Here is a 19668-nt window from a genome sequence, read left to right as displayed (position 1 = left end):
TACCAACATTTATTTTTATTATAAAAATCAGTAAGAGTAAGCTATAATAAAGCCAGACACCCTACATAAGTTGAATTATAAGCAGGCCTTTGAGACATTAGCAGCAACATAATCCAAGGGCCTGGACACCCACCCACCCCACAGTGCAGCTACCAATCTGTGGCAACATTACAATGAAATGAAGCCTTTGTGGCAAATAAATACATTTCGCTCTCCAATGAACTAACTGAGATTACCTCTAGTTGGAGCGCAGTGTGTGCAGCCAGCCAGAACAGCTTTTCATTTTTTTCCCCTTCTTCCTTTTTAAAATATCAATTTTAAGAGTCTGCACAGGAAGTTTTTTTTTTACCCAACTTCCCTCAAGCATGTGATCCTCTACCATCGTTACAACACATCCTAGCAGTGTGAAGACATATAGAAAATTGAGAGGTAATGAGCTTTTACCTTCCCTCTACTAACATCTGCAGGCAGTTTTAGAGCAGTATGTATCCATGAAGCTTGAGTGGACCAGCAGCCTAGGAATAAAACTGTGATCCTGAGAAACATATCTACATGGTGGTTTCTCTAACAAAAAGGCACACAAACATGGAGACACCTTGCAGGTAGTTCTGTCTTCAAGAACACCAGAGACATGGACAGATGGTCATCAGTGCAGAGGACAAACACATGATTTTATAATTAAAAATAAAATAAAAAAATACAGATCCAGGCCATTAAAAAGGTATACTGCCATTAAGAAACATCTTCTTTTCCCCAAATCTCTAAAACAACACTTAAGGGAAGAAAAAAAAAAAAAAAAAAAAAAAGAACGCATATGAATTGAAACCTTTTTGGTTTAATGTGAAATAGCCTTGACTTTTTGATGTTGAGTAGCAGACTAATATCATAATCAGTTTATCATTTCAATCTGACTCACAGCTGTAACAGTGTTTATATACACTGGTCTACCAAATTAAAGGACGGTTGAACCTTCAAGTGTCCACCAAAACAATTAAAAATAAAATTTAGCATTAAAGATACAGTATGATGTCAAAAGATACCCTACTGGGATCTAAGCTATTAGTCGTCTAGGAGACAGTTATTTACATTCCAATTTTAAGAGATTTTACACCAAATTTGCAGTAATATTGCTTTAAATGTAAAATTTTTATATATACAAAAAACAAAACAAAAAAAACAAAACAAGGGAAAACCTCTTGACTGGCAAAGTATTTTAATGCATCACATGCATGCTTACTTGCTTATTTTCTTTAAATGAAAGCTTTAAAAAACAAAACAAAACAAAAAAAAAAAAACCACACACACCCCTCTCAGGAGGAGCGTTTTGGGGGGAGAAAAAAAAAAACAACCCAAAAACAAAACCCACAACAATAAAAAGGCCCTATTTGGCTTCAAGTCAAGATGTCCTGGCTTTGGCTTTGAACGGGCTACTATTGGCCCAACAGTACCATTCAGATTTAAGGGTTTCTGGACTTTGGGTTGCTGTCTGCCTGGACAAAAGTAGAATCTGGTAGTTTTTTTCTTTTTTTTATTTTTATTCACAGCCACTTCTCATTCCACTGGGCTCTTCCTCTGACCAGAGCGACCCGAATTTCGGCAGGTTAAACTACCTGAAACAAACCAGAAAGCAGTCATCAACATTTATTACAAACACAATTTTCTAACTCAACAGCAGCATTAACACCCCCCCAATATTAAGAAGGTGACAAAACTAAGCAGACTGCTTGATCCACACAAACTGAACATTGCTTTATTGACCAAGAAAAAACAAAAACGCATTCAGGCAATAATACCAGGTACAATAACTCAGAGAATGTGTTCTAAGACCACATGGAAAACAACAGATAAAATAAGGACCAGAATGCTACATTTGAGGAAAAAGATCAGAAAGTGTTTGCTCCAGAGTCCAGAAAAAGATGGATGAATCTGAGCCTGCTGCATAGAAATCATGTCGTCTCTCTTTATGAGCCCTAGACAATTGACCCAATGCAAAAATACACTGTCAACCAAGTCTAATTTCTCTGAAAATTGAAATTGCACTTTGTCTCCATAAATTACAGATAATTCTCGTTTAAAAAAAATAAAAAAAATAAAGTTGGCAAAATGTGTGCTTTAGGGATGGAAATACATGGTAAATGGCCTGCATTTGTATAGCGCTTTTCTAGTCCATAGGACCCCAAAGTGCTTTACACTACATTCAGTCATTCACCCATTCACACACTGGCGATAGCAAGCTACATTGTAGCCACAGCTGCCCTGGGGCGCACTGACAGAGGCGAGGCTGCCGGACACTGGCGCCACCGGGCCCTCTGACCACCACCAGTAGGCAAACACGGGGTTAGTATCTTGCCCAAGGATATTTGGCATGCAGCCAGGAGGCAGCCTGGGATCGAACCACCAACCTTCTGATTAGTGGCTGACCTGCTCTGCCACCTGAGCTACAGCCACCCCACATGTTGGGAAAGCATCACTTTTAAATTGGGTGCTAATTGTACATCTAATCAAAGGCTCACTATAGTGTTACTATACATGACTATGCTGGCTAACAATCCACAATTAAGTACAAATGCAGTGTAACTAAACTTAATGAAGACGTAACATAATAAATAGCCGTATGCTTATCTGTAGTTGCTATGATTATTTTGGACTAGTTGGGCCCAAATAGTTTAAATTACTTTCAATTTACAAACAAAATAAATCAAATACATGTTAAAATTAGCTACATAGTGCTAATAGTATAGGTTTGAGACATCTGATTCCATGCATAAAAAGTATGGGAAATTAAATTACCTGCTTGTGGACTTAATATCACATTTTGCTGCTTTCTCTTCTTCTTATCTTCTTGTATAGGTATGCCCTAAAATAAAAGACAGCTCAAAAGATGTACACTTCTACAACTGTACAAAGCAGAATTAATTATAATTTAGGTTGACTGAAAACATACAACATACCTGTTTCTCTGTTTCTCGCAAATTCCTAAAGTGGGGTGAAGAAGAATAATTCTCCATTTTCACATTACCTGCCAAATGACAAGTGAATATTGAAAGTAAGTGACTTTTTTCATACTTCAAAGAATGTAAAGTGACCTTGCAGGTACTTACCAGCAGGGCTTCTGTACAGCTGGCAGTCCTTCTTGATGTGGGCAGTTGATCCACATAGGTAGCAGCAACGAATATCCACTCCATCCCTTTTCCGCCAGTGTTCACTTTTGTGTCTGACCTGATCCTTCGATTCCTCTGCTGTATCCATTTTGTCTTGTGGGTACTCTGGCCTTCTCTCAGAGTCCCTTCTATGTTTAGACCTGGTCCAAAATCATTGACGATGTAACATCAACATTAAGGCAGGCACACAAGGTGCTAACAGACTTTTAAGTAAATATTATGACAAAATACTTGAGATTGCACCCACTTCTTACGCAGGGGGCAGTCTTTCATGAAGTGGCCAATCTTTCCACAGATGCGACAGCAGCGATCATTGGGAGCCACTTCTCCTTCAGTAAGTACTTCAGGATCAAAGAAATACTCCTGGGAAAGATGCAGGTAAAACACAGTTTTAGTGCTGATTGGATAATATCACCACAATAAAAAAAAAAAAAAAAAGTAATGTTCAGACAACAAATACAGACCATCTGACTGGGATACACAGGAGGAAAGTATCTGATGGGTGTGCCAAACACTCTTCTGCCATTGATAAAAGCCTTCATGATGAAATTTGTCACTGTTTTGATGACCAAAATAAAAACATGCACATTTTAAGTAGTGAAAAGTGCAAGAAAAATCATTGAGATGTTAGAAATGGGGGGAAAAAAATAAATCGATATCCATCTTACTTTTCCTCGAGAGACCAGCACCCAAATTATGATTGAGATCAAATGGATCTGTGACAAAGAAAATGAACTTGAAAAATCTTCACAAGCAGACATATACAATTACTTTGATTCAGCAAATAAAAATTACACATTTGATTGTGGATAAATTAGTTACAATACACTGCAGCAATAGTCTCACACAAGGCTACCTTCAATGACTATGTATTTGGATGTCCACTGCTTGTTGAAGGTGGTGAGGCGGGCATGCTGTCGGATACAGACAACATGCTCTCTGAAGTCAAAGTCCTCAGTGTAAAAGCGGAGTAGGCCGAGCCACAGCTCCCCCACAGTCTCGGTGTTCTTCCCATAGTGTGGCCAGTGACTGGGCTGAAGGTGGAAAAAGACGATATTGATGAGCTACTAAGACACAGTCTTACATTTATATTAACCATATTGTTTAGGCACAAATCAAATACAAAACACTTACTAGTGCTTTAAAATCATCAAAGAAGTACACATTCCAACCATCTACTAGTACTTCAGGCTTCTTCCCATCATGGATCTGCAAGAAACCAAGCAGTCAAGCTTGACACATGATATTGTGAAATACTTTAAATAACTACTACAAAGAGACTTGTTGACAAATTCATCCAAATGGAGGTATAAGTTTGTTGTTTTAGTTTAAGGGGATAAATGTATTTGAGACAACACTCGCATAGACAAATCAACACATCTATGTGCAACTTGTAAAGAGAATACAATTGGCTCTTCTTTCAAACAGACATCTGTACCTCTTGCAGCACAGGGATAACTGGTGGGTCTCTCTGCTGAAGGAAGAACAGCACCATGAGGGTGTAGGCATATGACGAGAGGCTACCACGTGAAGCATCTCCAATGTCACACATCTGTAATGGAAGTGGAAACAACATTTTAACGTTGAACAATACAATAGCAAGAACACTTAAAGATGTCTTAGTCACAAGTCTGTAAAGCATGTTCACCTTGGCAAAAACCTTCATGACGTAACAGAGGATCTTCACTCTTCTGTCAATTGCAGCATACGTAGCTAGTAGGTGAGTGTTGTGCAAGGCCTGAGAAAAAAAACAAACAGAAACTGCAAATTTCAAAAGGTGCACATTTTCTTATTTTCAAATACATACAAAGACAAAAAGAGCCCCACCAGTGTGTTGTAGAGGCTTATATCTCCCTCCAAGCCAGTGCGAACATGGTAGAACTTCACAATGGGTACTTTTGCTGTAGTGATGGGAAGGATGTTCCTCAGCCCTGATGTGGATACATAATGACATTACAGGCACTTATGGGGAAGATTAAGAACTTTATTCAATCATAATTTATTTCAGCTTAATGCATTTCTCATTAATGTAAATGGGTAGGTAACATTTTGTTTAAGGTGAATTATTTTAAAGATTATATTAGAACTTTAGAATCTCTTAAAACCAGAACAGTTTGTCATTTGATCAAAACTGACAGTTGCTGGTTGCAGACAAAATAAAGTGCATGAATGTCAGTTTCGTACCACAGCTACTATGTCTTACCTGGGTGTTTCTTTAGCGATCTTGCCAAGCTTTCAATGATGTTGATGCAGTTAATATCCTATGATGGAATGAAGGCAAAAATGATTTAATATAAGCTCCTGCTAGATAATAAGTAATTCAACCATAACAATGAAAAGGAACAAGGGCAACTTGCCTCCAAGTAAAATAATATTACCAATGTATTCTTCAAGCATATTGGCAGATCAAATACGCATCAACTTCAAGTCTTCATTAGAAGCTTGATAAATCAAGTTGGTGTAAATTAAAGATCAACTGCAGCTGGTTCCCTGATGAACAGAACCAAAACTACATGGTAAAGAATTATTGATAACTCACATCTATGGTTTCTTGTCCTTCCAACACCATGCAGATGTCCAGGTCACTCTGTCTAAATCCAAAGCCATTTTTGGATGAGCCAAACAGTTGTAACTGAGCACCTGTGATTTAAAATAAATAATCAACACATGATTTGTTAACCAAATCATTCAGATGCATCATCACGCCAATTCAATTAAAAAAATAAAAAAAAAAAGTTAAAAGATCAACTTCACCAGGAAACTGTCTTCTCACAAAAATCTCAAGGTCTTGAAGGATGTGCTCTCTTACACCCACTTCCAGTTCATCTGGGGCGAAATCACCTTAAAAATGAATGAATGATATTTAGTGACCAAGTAATTTACTGGACACAAGCACTGTTCCACCAAAAGTGGTCTTAAATAACTGGCTTTACAACAGGACTCAGGAAATAACGTTATATGAACATGCCAATTAGACATATTATGATAACTGACTACAATTAACAATCAAGTTGTTGATTAATATCAAAACAACAACTTTAAAAAAACAAACAAACTCAAAACTGTTTTTGGCTCATTTTTGCCTGTTTTATATTGTCCGTTTTACCTTTTTATCATTTGTTATCTTATGTGCAGCAGCACTTTGACTGTCTAGAAAGGTGCTATATAAATAAAATTATTTATTTATACAAAATTTTGTGAAACACAGTCACATAAGCTGAGGTCCAGTGGATGGTATACTACACTTTTCATGCACCTGCATTAAGCTCTTTTTAGAGTTGTGTACATTTTAACACTTTAAAGTTTAACATATTCTCATCCCACATGTTAAACCATAAACTCACACAAATTTTACCAGATAAGCCTAAAACCACGGATACAGCTGTGTTTTCTTCCAAAGCACTTTTTAAATCTTACATAAAATTTTGCTTAAGTGCTAATGATTAGAACTCAAAAAAACATGAACAGGTGGACTTCATTAAGTTGAAATGAGGAACTTGCAATAATTAAGTTTGTTGAGTCCAACAGTATGAAAATGTTTGCATGAGCCTCATTTTTAAAACTTGTTCATACCATCGACAAAAACAATTTATTTCTCAACCATTTGAAATACATTTGTATATTTTTGTCATTGTATGTATTACTAAAATTTGCAAGAGTAGAAATATGACATCACAATGCAGGTAAGGGTTACATGTCCCATAATACTCACTGTAACACTGCTCACAGACTTTGTTGAGGACACTGAGAAACTCTGGTGTTACTGGGGGCAAGGGGTCAAGCTGCACTTTCTTGAAATCTTCTGGACAATCTTTCTTCAAATGTCCATCACGTTTGCACAAGCTGCACACGACCATGTGGGACTATGTGATATTGAAAGGAGTTACACATATAGTTTTCCTCACTTACAACCTAAATCTTTACCATACAACTTTAAAATTTTATGTGTTCTTTGTTTAATCAAATTACACAATTGCAAATGCTGCCAGTAACTGATGACAAGTGAAGGCAAACTTACCTTTCCTCTGGTGAAAGCTTGCTTGGTGAACTCATAAGATGGTCTGCTTTGTTTTTCATTTTTATTTTCTGGTGTTTCATCTTTAATTTGAGAAACACTGACAGGTGCCAAATCCACTTCCTCCTCCTCTTCCTCATCCATTGAACCAGGTGTGTCCAAATCTGGACCCTCCTCATCGGACAAAAGCTCCTCCCCTGAGATCTCGTCCACTAGGAAAATCTCTTCATCCTCTATGGTGAAGCTGTCCAGGTGGTCTCTGTTATGCATGTCGACATCAATATTTATGTCATCATCCTGCTCGTCTTCATCATCCTCATCCTCCGAAAGGCTGCTTTTGCCCAAGTCCAATTTTTCTTTTTCTCGCTCTTCATCTGAGTCACTGAATTCTTCAATTTCCTCCTCTTCCTCAATAATGCAATCAGAGTCCTCAGGGCCATTTTCTACAGATTTAGATTGGCTCGTATATTTTGAATGAATGCTGAGATTACTGAAATCTGACAAGCACACACTCTCGTCATTCAAAGCCTTAGCATTGGCCCCTTGAACATATCCTCCCTTCAGTCCTCTTTTGTGATTAGCAGCTGGTGTATTGAGTGACTGTGCAAAGTACTTGTATGTGGTTTTGAGGCAGTGGAGGATGTACTCGTACATTTGCTGGCTGTTCACTGTGCGGGCCACATTTCTCTTCACGGCAAACGGGTCTGAAACAGAACCATTTGTAAACATTAGAACACATAAAAGAAGTCTCTTCATCACAGTGGTTCATAAACGCACCTTAGCCACTGCAACTGGACACAAACAACCAGGTTTGGGGAGGGGGAGGTGGGGGGTTAAATTGAATTAATAACTTCGAAAAGGGTGGGATAAGGGGTATACAATAGTTTGTTGATTATTTTGCACTGAGCTTTAAGCAAAATTACACTTTAAAATAAAGTATTACAAGTAAAACTACAATTAATAGTTAATGACTGATAAAAAAAACAAAACTGTGGGTTGTTAACTTTTCCAACGTCTGAAACGGGGTATGCAAGAAAAAGTATGAGAACCACTGCTTTAATCCATGAATCAAACAGAAATAAAAATCTAGGTTTGGACAGAATCAACAGAGAAATAAGCAACATTAAAACAGATTCTGTGTGACCACTTCTCCTTACAGAAGTATCAAGACATGAAAATGATTCAAACATAACAAAGCTTCTGACCCTCTACAGCGATCCGCTTTTTAGGCCAGTCTTTCATCTCTCTGGAGAGGACAGCTCCAGTCCGCACACTGATTATATTGTCAGCCATGATGAACTCCAGGGAATAGAAGCGAAGCATTTCGACCCAGAGAAGTCCAACTTCCACTGGTGGATGAGGACTTTGAAACACCAGCGGAACCTGCAAGACAGCCTGATATTACTAAGAGTCTGAAAAATTATCACTCAAGTTTTCAATTTATTTAACAGCCTTTAAAAAAAAAAAAACAAAAAAAAAAAACCTGTCTCCAAATACAAGTCAAAATTATATTTTCTGTTCTTTGGAAGTCTTTCAGTTTATTTATGTGTCCATCTTCATGATTACCTTCCCCTTTATGGAGTTGCCTTCTGCTGGTTGAGATGACTCCTTGGAGGAAGGGGTGTAGGCCCAGTGTAAATACCCATCCTCTGTATGAGTAAGGTTGAAGTCTGACAGCCGGCTGAGAGAAAACACTTTGATCTAAAGATGGGCAGATGTTTGCATCAGTTTATTCCAAAATAATCCTAAAAAGAGTCAATAATGAAAAGCAAAACTAATATGGGTTTTTTTTGTTTTTTTTTAAGGATGGAAATGAAAATAAAGACTTACATCTTGGTTGAAATAGGTAGGCAAGAGAGGTTCTTTGCGCTTCTGTAAGTAGAAGATAACCAAAAGGGCAAAGACATATGGTGGTAGACTCCCCTCTTCTGCGCGATCAATTTCACAGATCTTAACAGAAAGCCAAAAATGATGTTAAGAACAAATGCAACTTTGAAAAAAAGAAATGAGTGAATAGTTTTGATGCCTTTGCTAATGTGAGGAACAAGTCTTTGTCTACTAGAAACATACCCGGGCCCAGCGTCTGAAGCCCAAAACCAGTGGCATGAGGAGAGGCTCCTGAGTCGCCAGGGCAGAAAGATATGTGGTGGTTTGGAACGCGTTTTCATTCCCTGCACTAACTTTGCAGATTAGACCACTGTTGAGGAGGAAGGGGGAACAAAAAAATAAGTTAATTTTAATTTGGAGTTTTATGCTCTTGTGGTATGAGCACTGTTAATATTCTCTTGTCACATGCAAGAAAAACCCATGTAACTGCAAATGATACAGACCTACTTCTCTCTTTACAGATGACCACAGGCACCCTGGCATGAAAGTCCGCCTCCATCTCAACAAACAGAGCTGAGAATAGCACAACACAAACAATTTAAACTTTCCATGACACTCAAGCACATGACTGACTTTACCATGTCTGAAAGATTTCTTCAAGACTCTTGAGTCTAAAATGAAAACAAAACTCACAGCTCACAGAGAGGCACTCCTTAACCAACATCAAGACATCTGGCTGATGCATCTGTGAATACATTCCATTTCAAAGCCTTTATACAGCATAAATATAATATTAAAAAGAACATAATTATGGTGCATGCTACAAGCACAGCATGTGAAACACAACTTGTGAAATCTAAAATCAAGTGAAATTATATTTTTCCCGCCACCCACACCACCACATCTTACCTTTGCCATATACTAATATTTTTGCTGTCATCTCTTGTATTTGTTCCCTTAAATAATGTCACCCTAAACCCACATAACTTGTAACATATACATGCAGATGAAAGACTTCTTCCCCTAGCTATTATTCTCCTGACAGGCCTCCAGTTTTAATTTTTAACATTAATATCATTATAAAATTAACATAAAATACAATAAAATTGTATCACACATCATGAACTCACACTGTGTTACTCACGTGAGTTGGATACTGAATGTCAATGTTGACATCAGAATCCTTGAATCCAAATTTAGTGCAAGATGATCCATAAAGCCTGAGTCGGACCTCTATAGATGAGAGAAAGCAGGTAAATATTGCTACGTTTTAATAATACTGAAAGAGCACAGTTGTTGTATATTGTGAACTTTCCTCTTTATGTGTCTTACCAGGCAGAACAGACAAGAGGAGATCTTGCATGGTGGAGACAACACACCGTCTCTTCTCAACGTCCAGGTCGTTCAGACCATGTTCCTGGACAACAGCATCTAGTACTGCACTTATAGCACTGATCTGCTCTGGACTAGGAGGCAGGATCTCAGTCAGCATCAGCTGCTCTTGTCGCTCCTATAAGTCAACATGCAAATACAGGAAAGGGGTCTTGATCACAGCCTTTAATACATAAAAACTACTACTCCACAATAGCAACACAGTAATACAATCTATATACGGTAAATGTAAAATAACCTTGGCCCTTCTCTTATGCCGTTTGTCCCGAATATGCTTGTAAGCTTCAGACACAGACTCTAGGAGAACATCACACAGGGCACAGTTGTAAAGAGCAGCAGGGTTGCTGTGGGACCTCTAAAACAATTGTACAACACACACAAAAAAAAAAAATTACACCGTTAGAAATATCTGTAAATCACCTACACCAACCAACTCAAACATTACATCACCTCTTACGGCTTTTAGGGTCTGTACCTTCTTTAGGCTGTAGATCTCGTCCCTGTTAAGCCGCCTCTCTGCTTGCCGTAGGTTGCGCAGCTCTTTGTTTGAGAGTGTGGACTCTTCAATCACAAAGCCCCTGTTCTCTTCAGCAAAAGCTTTCTTCTTGTTTCTGTTACGCCGTCTTTTACCTTTGAAAATGAGAAATGCAGGGGGAAGTATGAATTTCTAGTTTGTTTTCAACATAGACTTTGTGATAAAGCTGAAAGTGTTTCATTCCTTCTGCAGAGAATGACTTCCAGACATTTACCTGATTTTTGAAAACCATCATCCGTGGCTTCTCTCCTTCCCTGTTCCCTGTCCTCCTTTGGACTTTCTCCTTGCATACCCCTCCTCCAGCTCTGCTGTGGGCGCTCTCTCCAGTTATCTTCCTGAGGACCTGAGAACCACCGGACATCATCTCTCTGTGAGGGGCTGTGGCCTCCTCTTAATCCACCAGGAGAGTGGCTTAGGGGCCCCAGTCCTCCCTTCTTAGGGCTGGCCCTGTAAGGCCCACCTTGATTTTTCTTGGCCTGCTGGCCTCCATCTGATCTGAAGTTCTGTCCTCGCACCTGGTCCTGCATCCACCAGCTTTCTCCCTTCTCTGCCGCTGCTGCTGCCGCCCCCCTCTCCCTGCCGCCTTGCTTAGCCCGGTAAGGCCTGCCAGAGTTTTCCATGATACACTGCTGTGATAAAACTGCAAGATAAAATGTCCAGTTAATGTGGTAATAGTCCTTATGTAATCAAAACAGCACTAACACAAACTGTGTTACAAGAGACCTGCCAAACGTCTGCGTTTGGCAGAAGTCCCTTGTTTGAAGAAGCAGTGTCCCATTTCAGTTAATTTTATTTTGGCATGTAGAAAAACGTATATTGGTTGTAACTGTGATAAAAACGGGTGATAAAAACGGTAATATTAACCTCTCTAAAACACTGGCTGACTTCTGCAAACTCGGGTTAACAGTTAACCCTTTTTCAATGGCCATGAACGCTGACATTCCTAAAATAAAAATTAAAAAACAAAAACTTGTTTTAAATGTCAACATTTTATCGTCACTATTTTTAGTATAACACAGCCGCTTAGTTAGCTGAAATAGTTTGCGCACACACGTAAAGCCTAACCCAAACTACAGGATTGTGAGATTATGACATGGTGTAGACGTTAGCTAGCTTACCTAGCTTCAGCAGCGTTATTATTTGACTCTACTGTTACTTCTTCTACTTCCTCGAGCTGGTGGTTTATAACTTTGCCACCTCAGTGCCTTACAACTCGTCAACAAATAAGTGCTAGTAACCGCACTTGTTAGCTCCTGCTGCAACACAGTTACAGCAATGCTAACGCTAGCTACACATACTTAGCTTGCTAGCACAGGCACTTAAGGGTAACAGCTAGCAGCGGCTTTCGTCCCTGTTTCTTGCAATTTTTTGTCGAGCTGCCCAGCCTACAGCTGAGATAAAGGCAGCCATTAATTACACGCTAGCTTGTACTATACACGTGTATTATTAAATAAATCAAAATACCTCCCGCTAGTGCACAGAGGACATAGTTGAAGCCTTGTTCAGTTCTGACTTGGCACGCTCTCTTGTCTTGCACTAGAGTTTGAAAGGTGACATAGGAGCCGTTTATTTTCTAGTCGTCAGCGGCCGTGTTCCGCCCACCGCAAAAAAGAAAAAGAAACTGATATATTGCACAGAAATTAAATTTTTAATACTTATAAAAACATCGTGAATATTAAGAACTTTATACACTGCTCACATTTTTGTAGTATAATTGAAATTATAATGTTGTTATTGTTGTTAATAATTTTCTGATGTTAGCATGATTATAGGAAGAACAAGAAGAAGAAAAATACATGTATCAAATCTAAACTATTTCATATACATTTCACATGCGAACATTTCACATGTAGGCTTTCTATAAAATAATAAGCCCAAGTAATTTGATGTTTTTTCTGCACAAAGTTAAAGGGCAAGGCATCTATTGTCTTTTAATCTCCCTCTCTCTCGTGACTTAAGAGTATAACATATGGTTCAGGATAATTAATTAGATGGTGCCAGTGATTGTTTAGCTTTGGTTGCCCGGGGTCACAGGAGAGCCGTGAGCTGCCTGAGCGGGGAAGACCCCGCGAAAACTGACGTCATCAGAGAGAACTCCCCACTAAATCCAGAAACCAGCATCCAGGAGACTGCTGCTGTGGACTCACTGCTCTCAGTAGCCTAAATACGCAGTCGCTGGCCTAACAGCGCGTGTGCAAACCGGCTCTAGTCAGACACTGGAGATGGTGTCTTTTGAGAACTGTGAAGGTGGTTTCGACAGTGTTTTCAAAAGGAGCCGAATGAACGTCGCCTCTCCTTCTCCAGAAACTCTCACGCTGGCTCAACAGCGCCAAACTGCTCGGAATAGAAAACAGAAACTCGTGTCCAAATTAAGAGACTCTGGTTTTGAAGAAGATTTGGCATGCTCCCCGAGTTCATCCCCAGCTAAGAATGAGATTTCCCTGCTCATGTCACAAAAACCTGTTGCAGGGCAACTCTGCAGCTGGTACCTTCAGTACGGAGACATCGGGTTTATGATCCAAAGGGAGAAAGAGGCGCAGTTTCATCCCTGCAAAAGCCTGGCACGCCAACCGCAAGTAAGACACTTACAGCTTGTAACTAAATGAACCGCGTTAGACGTATATTTATACTTTTTTGACTACTTAAAAAAATTAAAATATATTTGTTGTCATATAAATTGAACTGGTAATTCACTCCTTTTGTTTAAAGGCAGATAGTTAAATGTTCCAGTGAGAGTGACTTCCAGATATTAATTAGTTCTATTGTTCAACTAAAGAAACACCTGAGATGCAGAATACATGACGATTTTAGGACCATTTACTGATAATATGTAGGGTACTGTACTGTGAAATGCCAGAAAATATATACCTTGTTGTACATTAAGAGCACATCATATTTAAGAACCAAGGTCACTAAAAGTTTTTATTTTGATGAGTGTGTGTTTTACATACAGTTGACCGCAGAGGCCCGCTGTAAGCTGGTCAGCTGGCTCATCCCTGTGCACAAACATTTCCGTCTGTCTTTCGAGTGTTGCTGCTTGGCTGTGAACATCATGGACAGGTTCCTGGCCTCCACACCTGTTGCTGCTGACTGCTTCCAGCTCATTGGTGTCACCGCACTTCTCCTAGCCAGTAAACAGGTTTGTGTGGTATGCTCGTGGAGCAGACGGTTTGTGTTTTTGGATATCATTCTACTATCCTTTTCTTTGTCCTCTGCAGGTGGAGGTCTGCTCACCACGAATCAGCCATCTCTTGTCATTGTGCTGTGATGTGTTCACCAAAGAGCAGCTCTGCAACCTGGAGTGTCTCATCCTGCTTCGTCTTAACTTCCGCCTCTCTGCACCCACCCTGGCCTTTTTTCTAGACTATTACACCAACTGCATCGAGGCTTCACAGCTAGTGACTGGGAACAAAGGTGATGACAGGATTTCAAGGATGAATCCTGACACAAAAATGCCCAGGCAGTGCAGCAACCTTGCACAAAATGTTTGTGAGCTGACTCTTGCAGACTATGCTTTCAACAAATACCCTCCATCACTGACTGCCAGCTGTGCACTGAGTGTAGCTAGTGAGTTACTGAAAAGTAAACAAGGTCTTCCTGAGCATGAAACCATCCATTCACACGAAGTTCAGTGGGACAGTTTTGTGGATGAACTATGCTCACAGTCAGTTTCTTTTCAGCCAACAGGCAATTCTCAGCATTATGAGGGAGACTCACTAGCAGTGAAGGATGACAGCTACAAACAGAGTCTAGTGCAGGAATGCAAAGACAACCTGAAGCTGTTGGTGTCATTAAACCTGGAGACATTGGATGTGATGTCTACTATGTGACTACATGAGTGTGACTATTTTGATAACAGCAATTTAAATTCCCCTTTAATTGTGGGTTATAGTGTTATATCTTAAACAAAGAAGTGAGGATAAGATATCTATTTGGGGGGTTTTGGTGCTCAGAATTCTTGTGTTTATGCAGACTTTTACTTATACATACCTCATAGACAGTCAACCGTTTACAGCTACAGGATGCTTATGATTTAGCATTGCTTTTTATTTATTTAAGATAATTTACTATATAATTATGAAGTATATTGAAATATAATTTTTATTTTTCATTATTTTTAACAAAAAGTCAGAATCCTCTGTATGCCAGTTTATTTGTTGTGGGTTTATGAGTTTTGTTAGTTTTGGAACATCTTTAATGAAGAAAAATGTGTTGTAATGAATTGATTGCTACAGTTAATTAAAATCATCTTCAAACGCATTTGTCCCGGTTTCTAAACTTATTGTGATTCATTGCAACTTATGTTTACTGTTGAAATAAATCAGCTATAAGCAAGATGTGCCACACGAAGTGTGAGCTACCACAAAGAATGCAGCTAAAATAATTTTGACTATCATATGAAACAGAATAAAATTAATTAAAATGACAACTTAAAGAATACATGTGAGTCAAAAACATAAAAATCTGCCTTGATTACATGCATAGGTAATCATGACACCTGAGAAAAAGCAGTTGAATGTCTGTTTGCAAATTCTTTGTATTTTAATAGACGTGGAAGTGGAGTCTCAGTTTTCACAGCACTGCAGTATTAAATGACTGATGACAAAATGTCACCCCAGAAAGCACGTTTTTTACAAGTATAAATCTAATACCCCCCACCCTACACACACACACACACACACACACACACACACGACCATGAAAGTGCTGTAAATGTGAGGATAAGACCTTGTGTGTAACATTACTTTCTTCAATGTACTGACTCTTGTGGCTCTCCAACACGGGCTATTGTGCTTGTTTGTCTGGAAGTCCGTTTACCCTCGTTTTTTGTTTACCCTTGGCTATATTATGTGAAACCAAATTGTGCCAACCCAGTTTGGTCAATTGAGGGGCTTTATCTGATAATCCATTACGCGTGGCAGCTCGACCTGCTGACACCTTGTCGACCACACAGGTGTATTCAGCGTTAAGGGTACTCTTGTTTGTTTACTAATAGAGGCATTAGTCACGACTGTTTACTGAGCTGTCGGCTGTAATTGCCCTTTTCCTTTTCCCCTGCTCTTTAACTGTAGCAGAAGGATTGTACCTAAGCTAATTAGATATTTTACGCACAGTAAGATGGAAATTACGCACTGACTGTTATGGTCGCAAACATGCTATTAAATAAATTGATGAGGATTTATTTATAATTACATAAAATATGTAATAATTATTACGATATATAATTATAAAATAAGATATTTTGGCGACTTTATTTTGTGACGCTCAGCTTGCACAACATCTGTTGTTTATGTACGCCATACAATACATGAGCCTAAGGCATTTTTCTAAACATTTCAGTATGTCCAAAAGAAACCATAGCCAGCATCTGGCACAGGGACTAGCTGAATGCTCAAGGAAAGCAGGTCTGAGGCAAGGAACACCTGCTGTAGCCTAATGGCGCCGTTACGCGCGGCACCACTGTTACACTTCAGAAAACCGTTAGTCTGCACCCGTTTAATCTCCGAGGACGCTGTTACTCCCTGGAGACCAAATAGGTGCATTTGATTGGGTCGAAAGTGTGAAACCGCGGCATGAAGAAACGCAGACCGGGAGAACGTCGAGTATATTAGCTCTAAATCAAATCATGCCCTCCTAGTTCTGCAGACGGAGCTTAGCTCATCGAGATGCAAAGAGACGGAAAAACGTTTGATGGTATTTGTCCCAACCAAGTGAGGCAAAAATGGACGAACGCTGTCACAAACAAAACGGTTTGAAATATTTGCCTTTTCACAAAACACAGAGCTTCTCTGTGCAGTGGGAAAGACTTTTATAGTGTTTTCTACCCACAGGATAAAGTGCTTGTGCCAAGAAGCAGCAGTCCCGTCACTGTGTATGTTGAGTTTCCATGTATCATCGAACAAGGTAAGCTCAACCTGACACAATGGGTGAATTTCAGGATTAGTGCCTTTAAGTCACTTTGAGCGCATAAATGCATTCAGGGGTCCCACCGTTTTCTTCTGTCGCAGCTTTCTCAACAATTGCATGGGATGATTTGGAAGAGGGTGTGCCCTCTATGAGACAGGAGAGAGACTCCCTCGGCTGTCAGGTGAGAAAAAAGACCAATGTTCTTTTAAAAAATGGACATCAGTTTTTGTCACATCTCCACGTAAATGGCATAGCTTAAACGTAGCCATGTAAATCAACCCCTTTCCGACGGATGGAGATGTAGGATGGTGAGCAGAGCTGCAGGTCTGGATCACTCTGTTAATGTTTGACACGATGTGCTGGAATCCTACACGAATGTCATTGTACTTAACTCATGACACACACGCTAGAAAATGGTCCAGTCTTTTTCCACGAGCTGACACAGACAAGCGTGAGCTCATAACGCGACAACACGAAAACATATTGACTGAAATGTCAACTAATACATTTTCTGCTTTAACATCGTATTGCCCTGATTTTTCCTGGTGGGATTTCCAGGTAAAACTGCTATGCACCTTTTCGTTTTTCTTTTTCGTTATTTTAAATCGAATTGTTTATATGAAATACTGATAAATGCTGATCGTCATTTTTATTTCCACACAGGAATTGGATGCAAATGACCAGGATTTTGGAGAATATGGGCTGGATTTCATGGCAGGTGAGAAAACTAAACCTTCCACACCGCTGGGGTGCTGCTCATCGCTATTGTTACTTTTATATTGACATGAATACAGTTAAAATCGTGCACCTCCAAAATCACGTTGGCTAAGTCCTTGGGTTTGTGTCTTCTCTGTCAGCTTCGCCTACAACCCTGGAGAGCAGTTTGTCTTCAGCTGAGCTGGTACCTTATCAAGGATATGTTATACCTCCCCTCACCCCTCAGCACAACCTTTCACCAGAAGACAGTCTGGTTAACTCATCTGCAGAAACAGGCAACCCACCTGCCCAGGATGGAGATTCCTGGAAAGGGATAGCAGAGTGTCATGGAAAGGCACTGGGACATAGCATAGCAGTCAACAAACAGGTAAGGTCTTATGGAGCATTACTGCACAATGTAAATGATGTAAATGGTGATACAAAGTTTGATGTAATTTGGACTATAATGGATCTAAATTGTGAAATTATAATTGTTAAAAATTATAATTATATTAATTATTTAGTTATATAAACCTATTTACCTGCTATAACATCCAAGACCTTATCCTGATCAGAACCCCGTTTGGTGTAAAAGGTATACAATGGAGATTTTGTGGAAAACCTACACGTATAGGTAAATTACAGGTACATTTGAAATACCTGTTTGTCCACATCTAAACAAAAACTTAGTTATGCCAACATTAAAAAATAAAATAATTATTAAAGATGAACACATTACAGAAAATATTTTGCTTTGTGTGCTTGCAGCTCCATGAGTCCCTCCAAAGTCAACAAGACGAGATTGATTGTCTTGAAGAAAGAAACGTTCACCTCAGGCAGCTGGCTAATCGAGCAAAGCACCTAGCCTCTGTGCTTGAAGTAAGTTCAGAACTGTGAGAAGTCAAATCAGTATTTATCATGTATATGATGTAACCTCTTGGTTGTATTGTCATAAATTGTGTTTCAAACTTTTTAATCTTTAAACTTTTTAGTCTTTAATTTGGATCATTTTCTTTCAGAAATTGATGACAGTCAGAGACTCAAATGTAAAAGAACCAGTATTGCCTTATGGTGGTGACAAAACCTCACTGAGTCCTTGTAAGCGCCAGCGACTGGATGAAGGATATGAAACTGAATCCTCTGACTCAGTGGAGGACATGTTGAGGGATATTAGCACACGCTGCAATGCTGTACTTCACAGCAGCTCTACAGAAACAAGGCTGCAACAGGAATCAAAGACAATATCCATGTATGGTGCATTCTCAGGCCTGCAGACATCCATAGCTAAAGACAGCAACATGACTGTGGATGCAGCAGAAGCTGGAGAGAGTGTCTCATCTTTTAGGACCTCTGTCAGAGAACACAGCACTATAAGAACTCAGGTCTTTCCTCACGGACATGCCTTTACCTCAAGGACTCAGCAAGGAGGATACCGCTTTCGCTGGGTTCCCAAACAAAGCTGAAATGAGAGATTAGCAAATAAAGCTGGAGTTGTTATGTGGCTCTGATTAGTCATATGCAGATGCCCTAATTCTGTTGGGTGGACAGAAGTGTATGTGTGGGCTGCAACTGTTAATGCTTAACTTATAATCTATAGTGATATCTGTAAGTGATTCAGGGATGTCTTCCTCAGGTAGCTTGAAAGCTAATCATTCAGAGAAGAGGTGCTTAACAAAGGAAATTAAACTGCCCAAGCTGTTGTTTACATTGCGTTTTAGTTTACATAGTTTAATATTTGTTTATGTTTGCATCTCGCTATATATTTGTTGTCCTGGAAAATGCCAGTGATTTTACATATTTGGAAATAAAAATGTTTTTAAAAGTGTAAAACAATGTGTACATTTTCATGTAGCTGACTCAAGTTTTTTTTTTTTTTAAGATGATAAGGGAGCTTAGGTGATAATTAGGCAAATGGAAATAAACTGTGAACTTTCCTTGTTTGAGCAGTGAAACAAATGTAATCCTATGACCTGCTTTAAGAAGCAGGGGCTTTGTCTCTGTCTGAGTGACTGTGTGGCCTGAAAGAGTGGACAGAGCATTGATGTAGTGCAGCCAACATCCTTGTTTATATCCTTTTTGGAAATGTAAACAGATTCTCTCTTTTTTGGGGGCTGTATTTCCTGACTTATCACTCT

General features: G+C 39.3%; 3 protein-coding genes across 4 annotated transcripts; 2 read left to right on the top strand and 1 right to left on the bottom strand.

Moving 5' to 3' along the window:
- Positions 1 to 650: 650 nt before the first annotated feature.
- On the bottom strand, positions 651 to 12538 carry tut7 (terminal uridylyl transferase 7). 2 transcript variants are annotated; one of them, XM_005924485.3, is made up of 29 exons: positions 12395 to 12538; positions 11145 to 11570; positions 10871 to 11025; positions 10634 to 10750; positions 10336 to 10513; positions 10148 to 10236; positions 9697 to 9748; positions 9507 to 9576; positions 9247 to 9373; positions 9007 to 9126; positions 8743 to 8877; positions 8382 to 8559; positions 7180 to 7880; positions 6874 to 7024; positions 5916 to 6002; positions 5701 to 5801; positions 5365 to 5422; positions 4989 to 5092; positions 4810 to 4899; positions 4600 to 4713; positions 4296 to 4370; positions 4018 to 4195; positions 3830 to 3877; positions 3626 to 3717; positions 3409 to 3524; positions 3102 to 3301; positions 2952 to 3019; positions 2791 to 2857; positions 651 to 1610 (listed from the first exon to the last, which is right to left on the bottom strand). In XM_005924485.3, exons 2-29 carry the CDS (start codon positions 11548 to 11550, stop codon positions 1552 to 1554), a joined length of 3936 nt encoding a protein of 1311 aa, XP_005924547.1. In that variant the 5' UTR covers positions 11551 to 11570; positions 12395 to 12538; the 3' UTR covers positions 651 to 1551. The 2 variants fall into 2 exon arrangements, with proteins under 2 accessions (XP_005924547.1, XP_005924548.1); XM_005924486.3 differs by lacking the exon at positions 12395 to 12538 and adding an exon at positions 12049 to 12170.
- LOC102292351 (cyclin-O) lies at positions 12522 to 15319 on the top strand. The gene is made up of 3 exons (XM_005924483.3): positions 12522 to 13506; positions 13884 to 14069; positions 14149 to 15319. Exons 1-3 carry the CDS (start codon positions 13153 to 13155, stop codon positions 14758 to 14760), a joined length of 1152 nt encoding a protein of 383 aa, XP_005924545.1. The 5' UTR covers positions 12522 to 13152; the 3' UTR covers positions 14761 to 15319.
- An 807-nt stretch (positions 15320 to 16126) lies between these two features.
- LOC102292041 (multicilin) lies at positions 16127 to 19381 on the top strand. Its single transcript, XM_005924482.3, has 7 exons — positions 16127 to 16680; positions 16762 to 16834; positions 16939 to 17018; positions 17501 to 17555; positions 17695 to 17921; positions 18302 to 18412; positions 18553 to 19381. Exons 1-7 carry the CDS (start codon positions 16597 to 16599, stop codon positions 18994 to 18996), a joined length of 1074 nt encoding a protein of 357 aa, XP_005924544.1. The 5' UTR covers positions 16127 to 16596; the 3' UTR covers positions 18997 to 19381.
- The last annotated feature ends 287 nt before the right edge of the window (positions 19382 to 19668 follow it).

This window comes from Haplochromis burtoni, unplaced genomic scaffold, assembly GCF_018398535.1.
Source record: "Haplochromis burtoni strain Fernald_Lab_line unplaced genomic scaffold, NCSU_Asbu1 Contig_54, whole genome shotgun sequence".
In the NCBI taxonomy this organism is placed as follows: Eukaryota; Metazoa; Chordata; class Actinopteri; order Cichliformes; family Cichlidae; genus Haplochromis; species Haplochromis burtoni.
This window is presented reverse-complemented; position numbering and strand designations above follow the sequence as displayed.

Excerpts from the sequence above, each read along its gene's own strand:
- LOC102292351 (XM_005924483.3), top strand. The coding sequence starts at position 13,153 with ATGGTGTCTTTTGAGAACTGTGAAGGTGGTTTCGACAGTGTTTTCAAA. Across the intron at positions 13,507-13,883 it reads GCCTGGCACGCCAACCGCAA|TTGACCGCAGAGGCCCGCTG; the intron begins GTAAGACACTTA and ends TTTTACATACAG. Across the intron at positions 14,070-14,148 it reads TTCTCCTAGCCAGTAAACAG|GTGGAGGTCTGCTCACCACG; the intron begins GTTTGTGTGGTA and ends TGTCCTCTGCAG.
- LOC102292041 (XM_005924482.3), top strand. The coding sequence starts at position 16,597 with ATGCAAAGAGACGGAAAAACGTTTGATGGTATTTGTCCCAACCAAGTG. Across the intron at positions 16,835-16,938 it reads TCCATGTATCATCGAACAAG|CTTTCTCAACAATTGCATGG; the intron begins GTAAGCTCAACC and ends CTTCTGTCGCAG. Across the intron at positions 18,413-18,552 it reads ACCTAGCCTCTGTGCTTGAA|AAATTGATGACAGTCAGAGA; the intron begins GTAAGTTCAGAA and ends ATTTTCTTTCAG.
- tut7 (XM_005924485.3), bottom strand. The coding sequence starts at position 11,550 with ATGGAAAACTCTGGCAGGCCTTACCGGGCTAAGCAAGGCGGCAGGGAG. Across the intron at positions 10,751-10,870 it reads AGATCTACAGCCTAAAGAAG|AGGTCCCACAGCAACCCTGC; the intron begins GTACAGACCCTA and ends CAATTGTTTTAG. Across the intron at positions 3,878-4,017 it reads CAAATACATAGTCATTGAAG|ATCCATTTGATCTCAATCAT; the intron begins GTAGCCTTGTGT and ends TCTTTGTCACAG.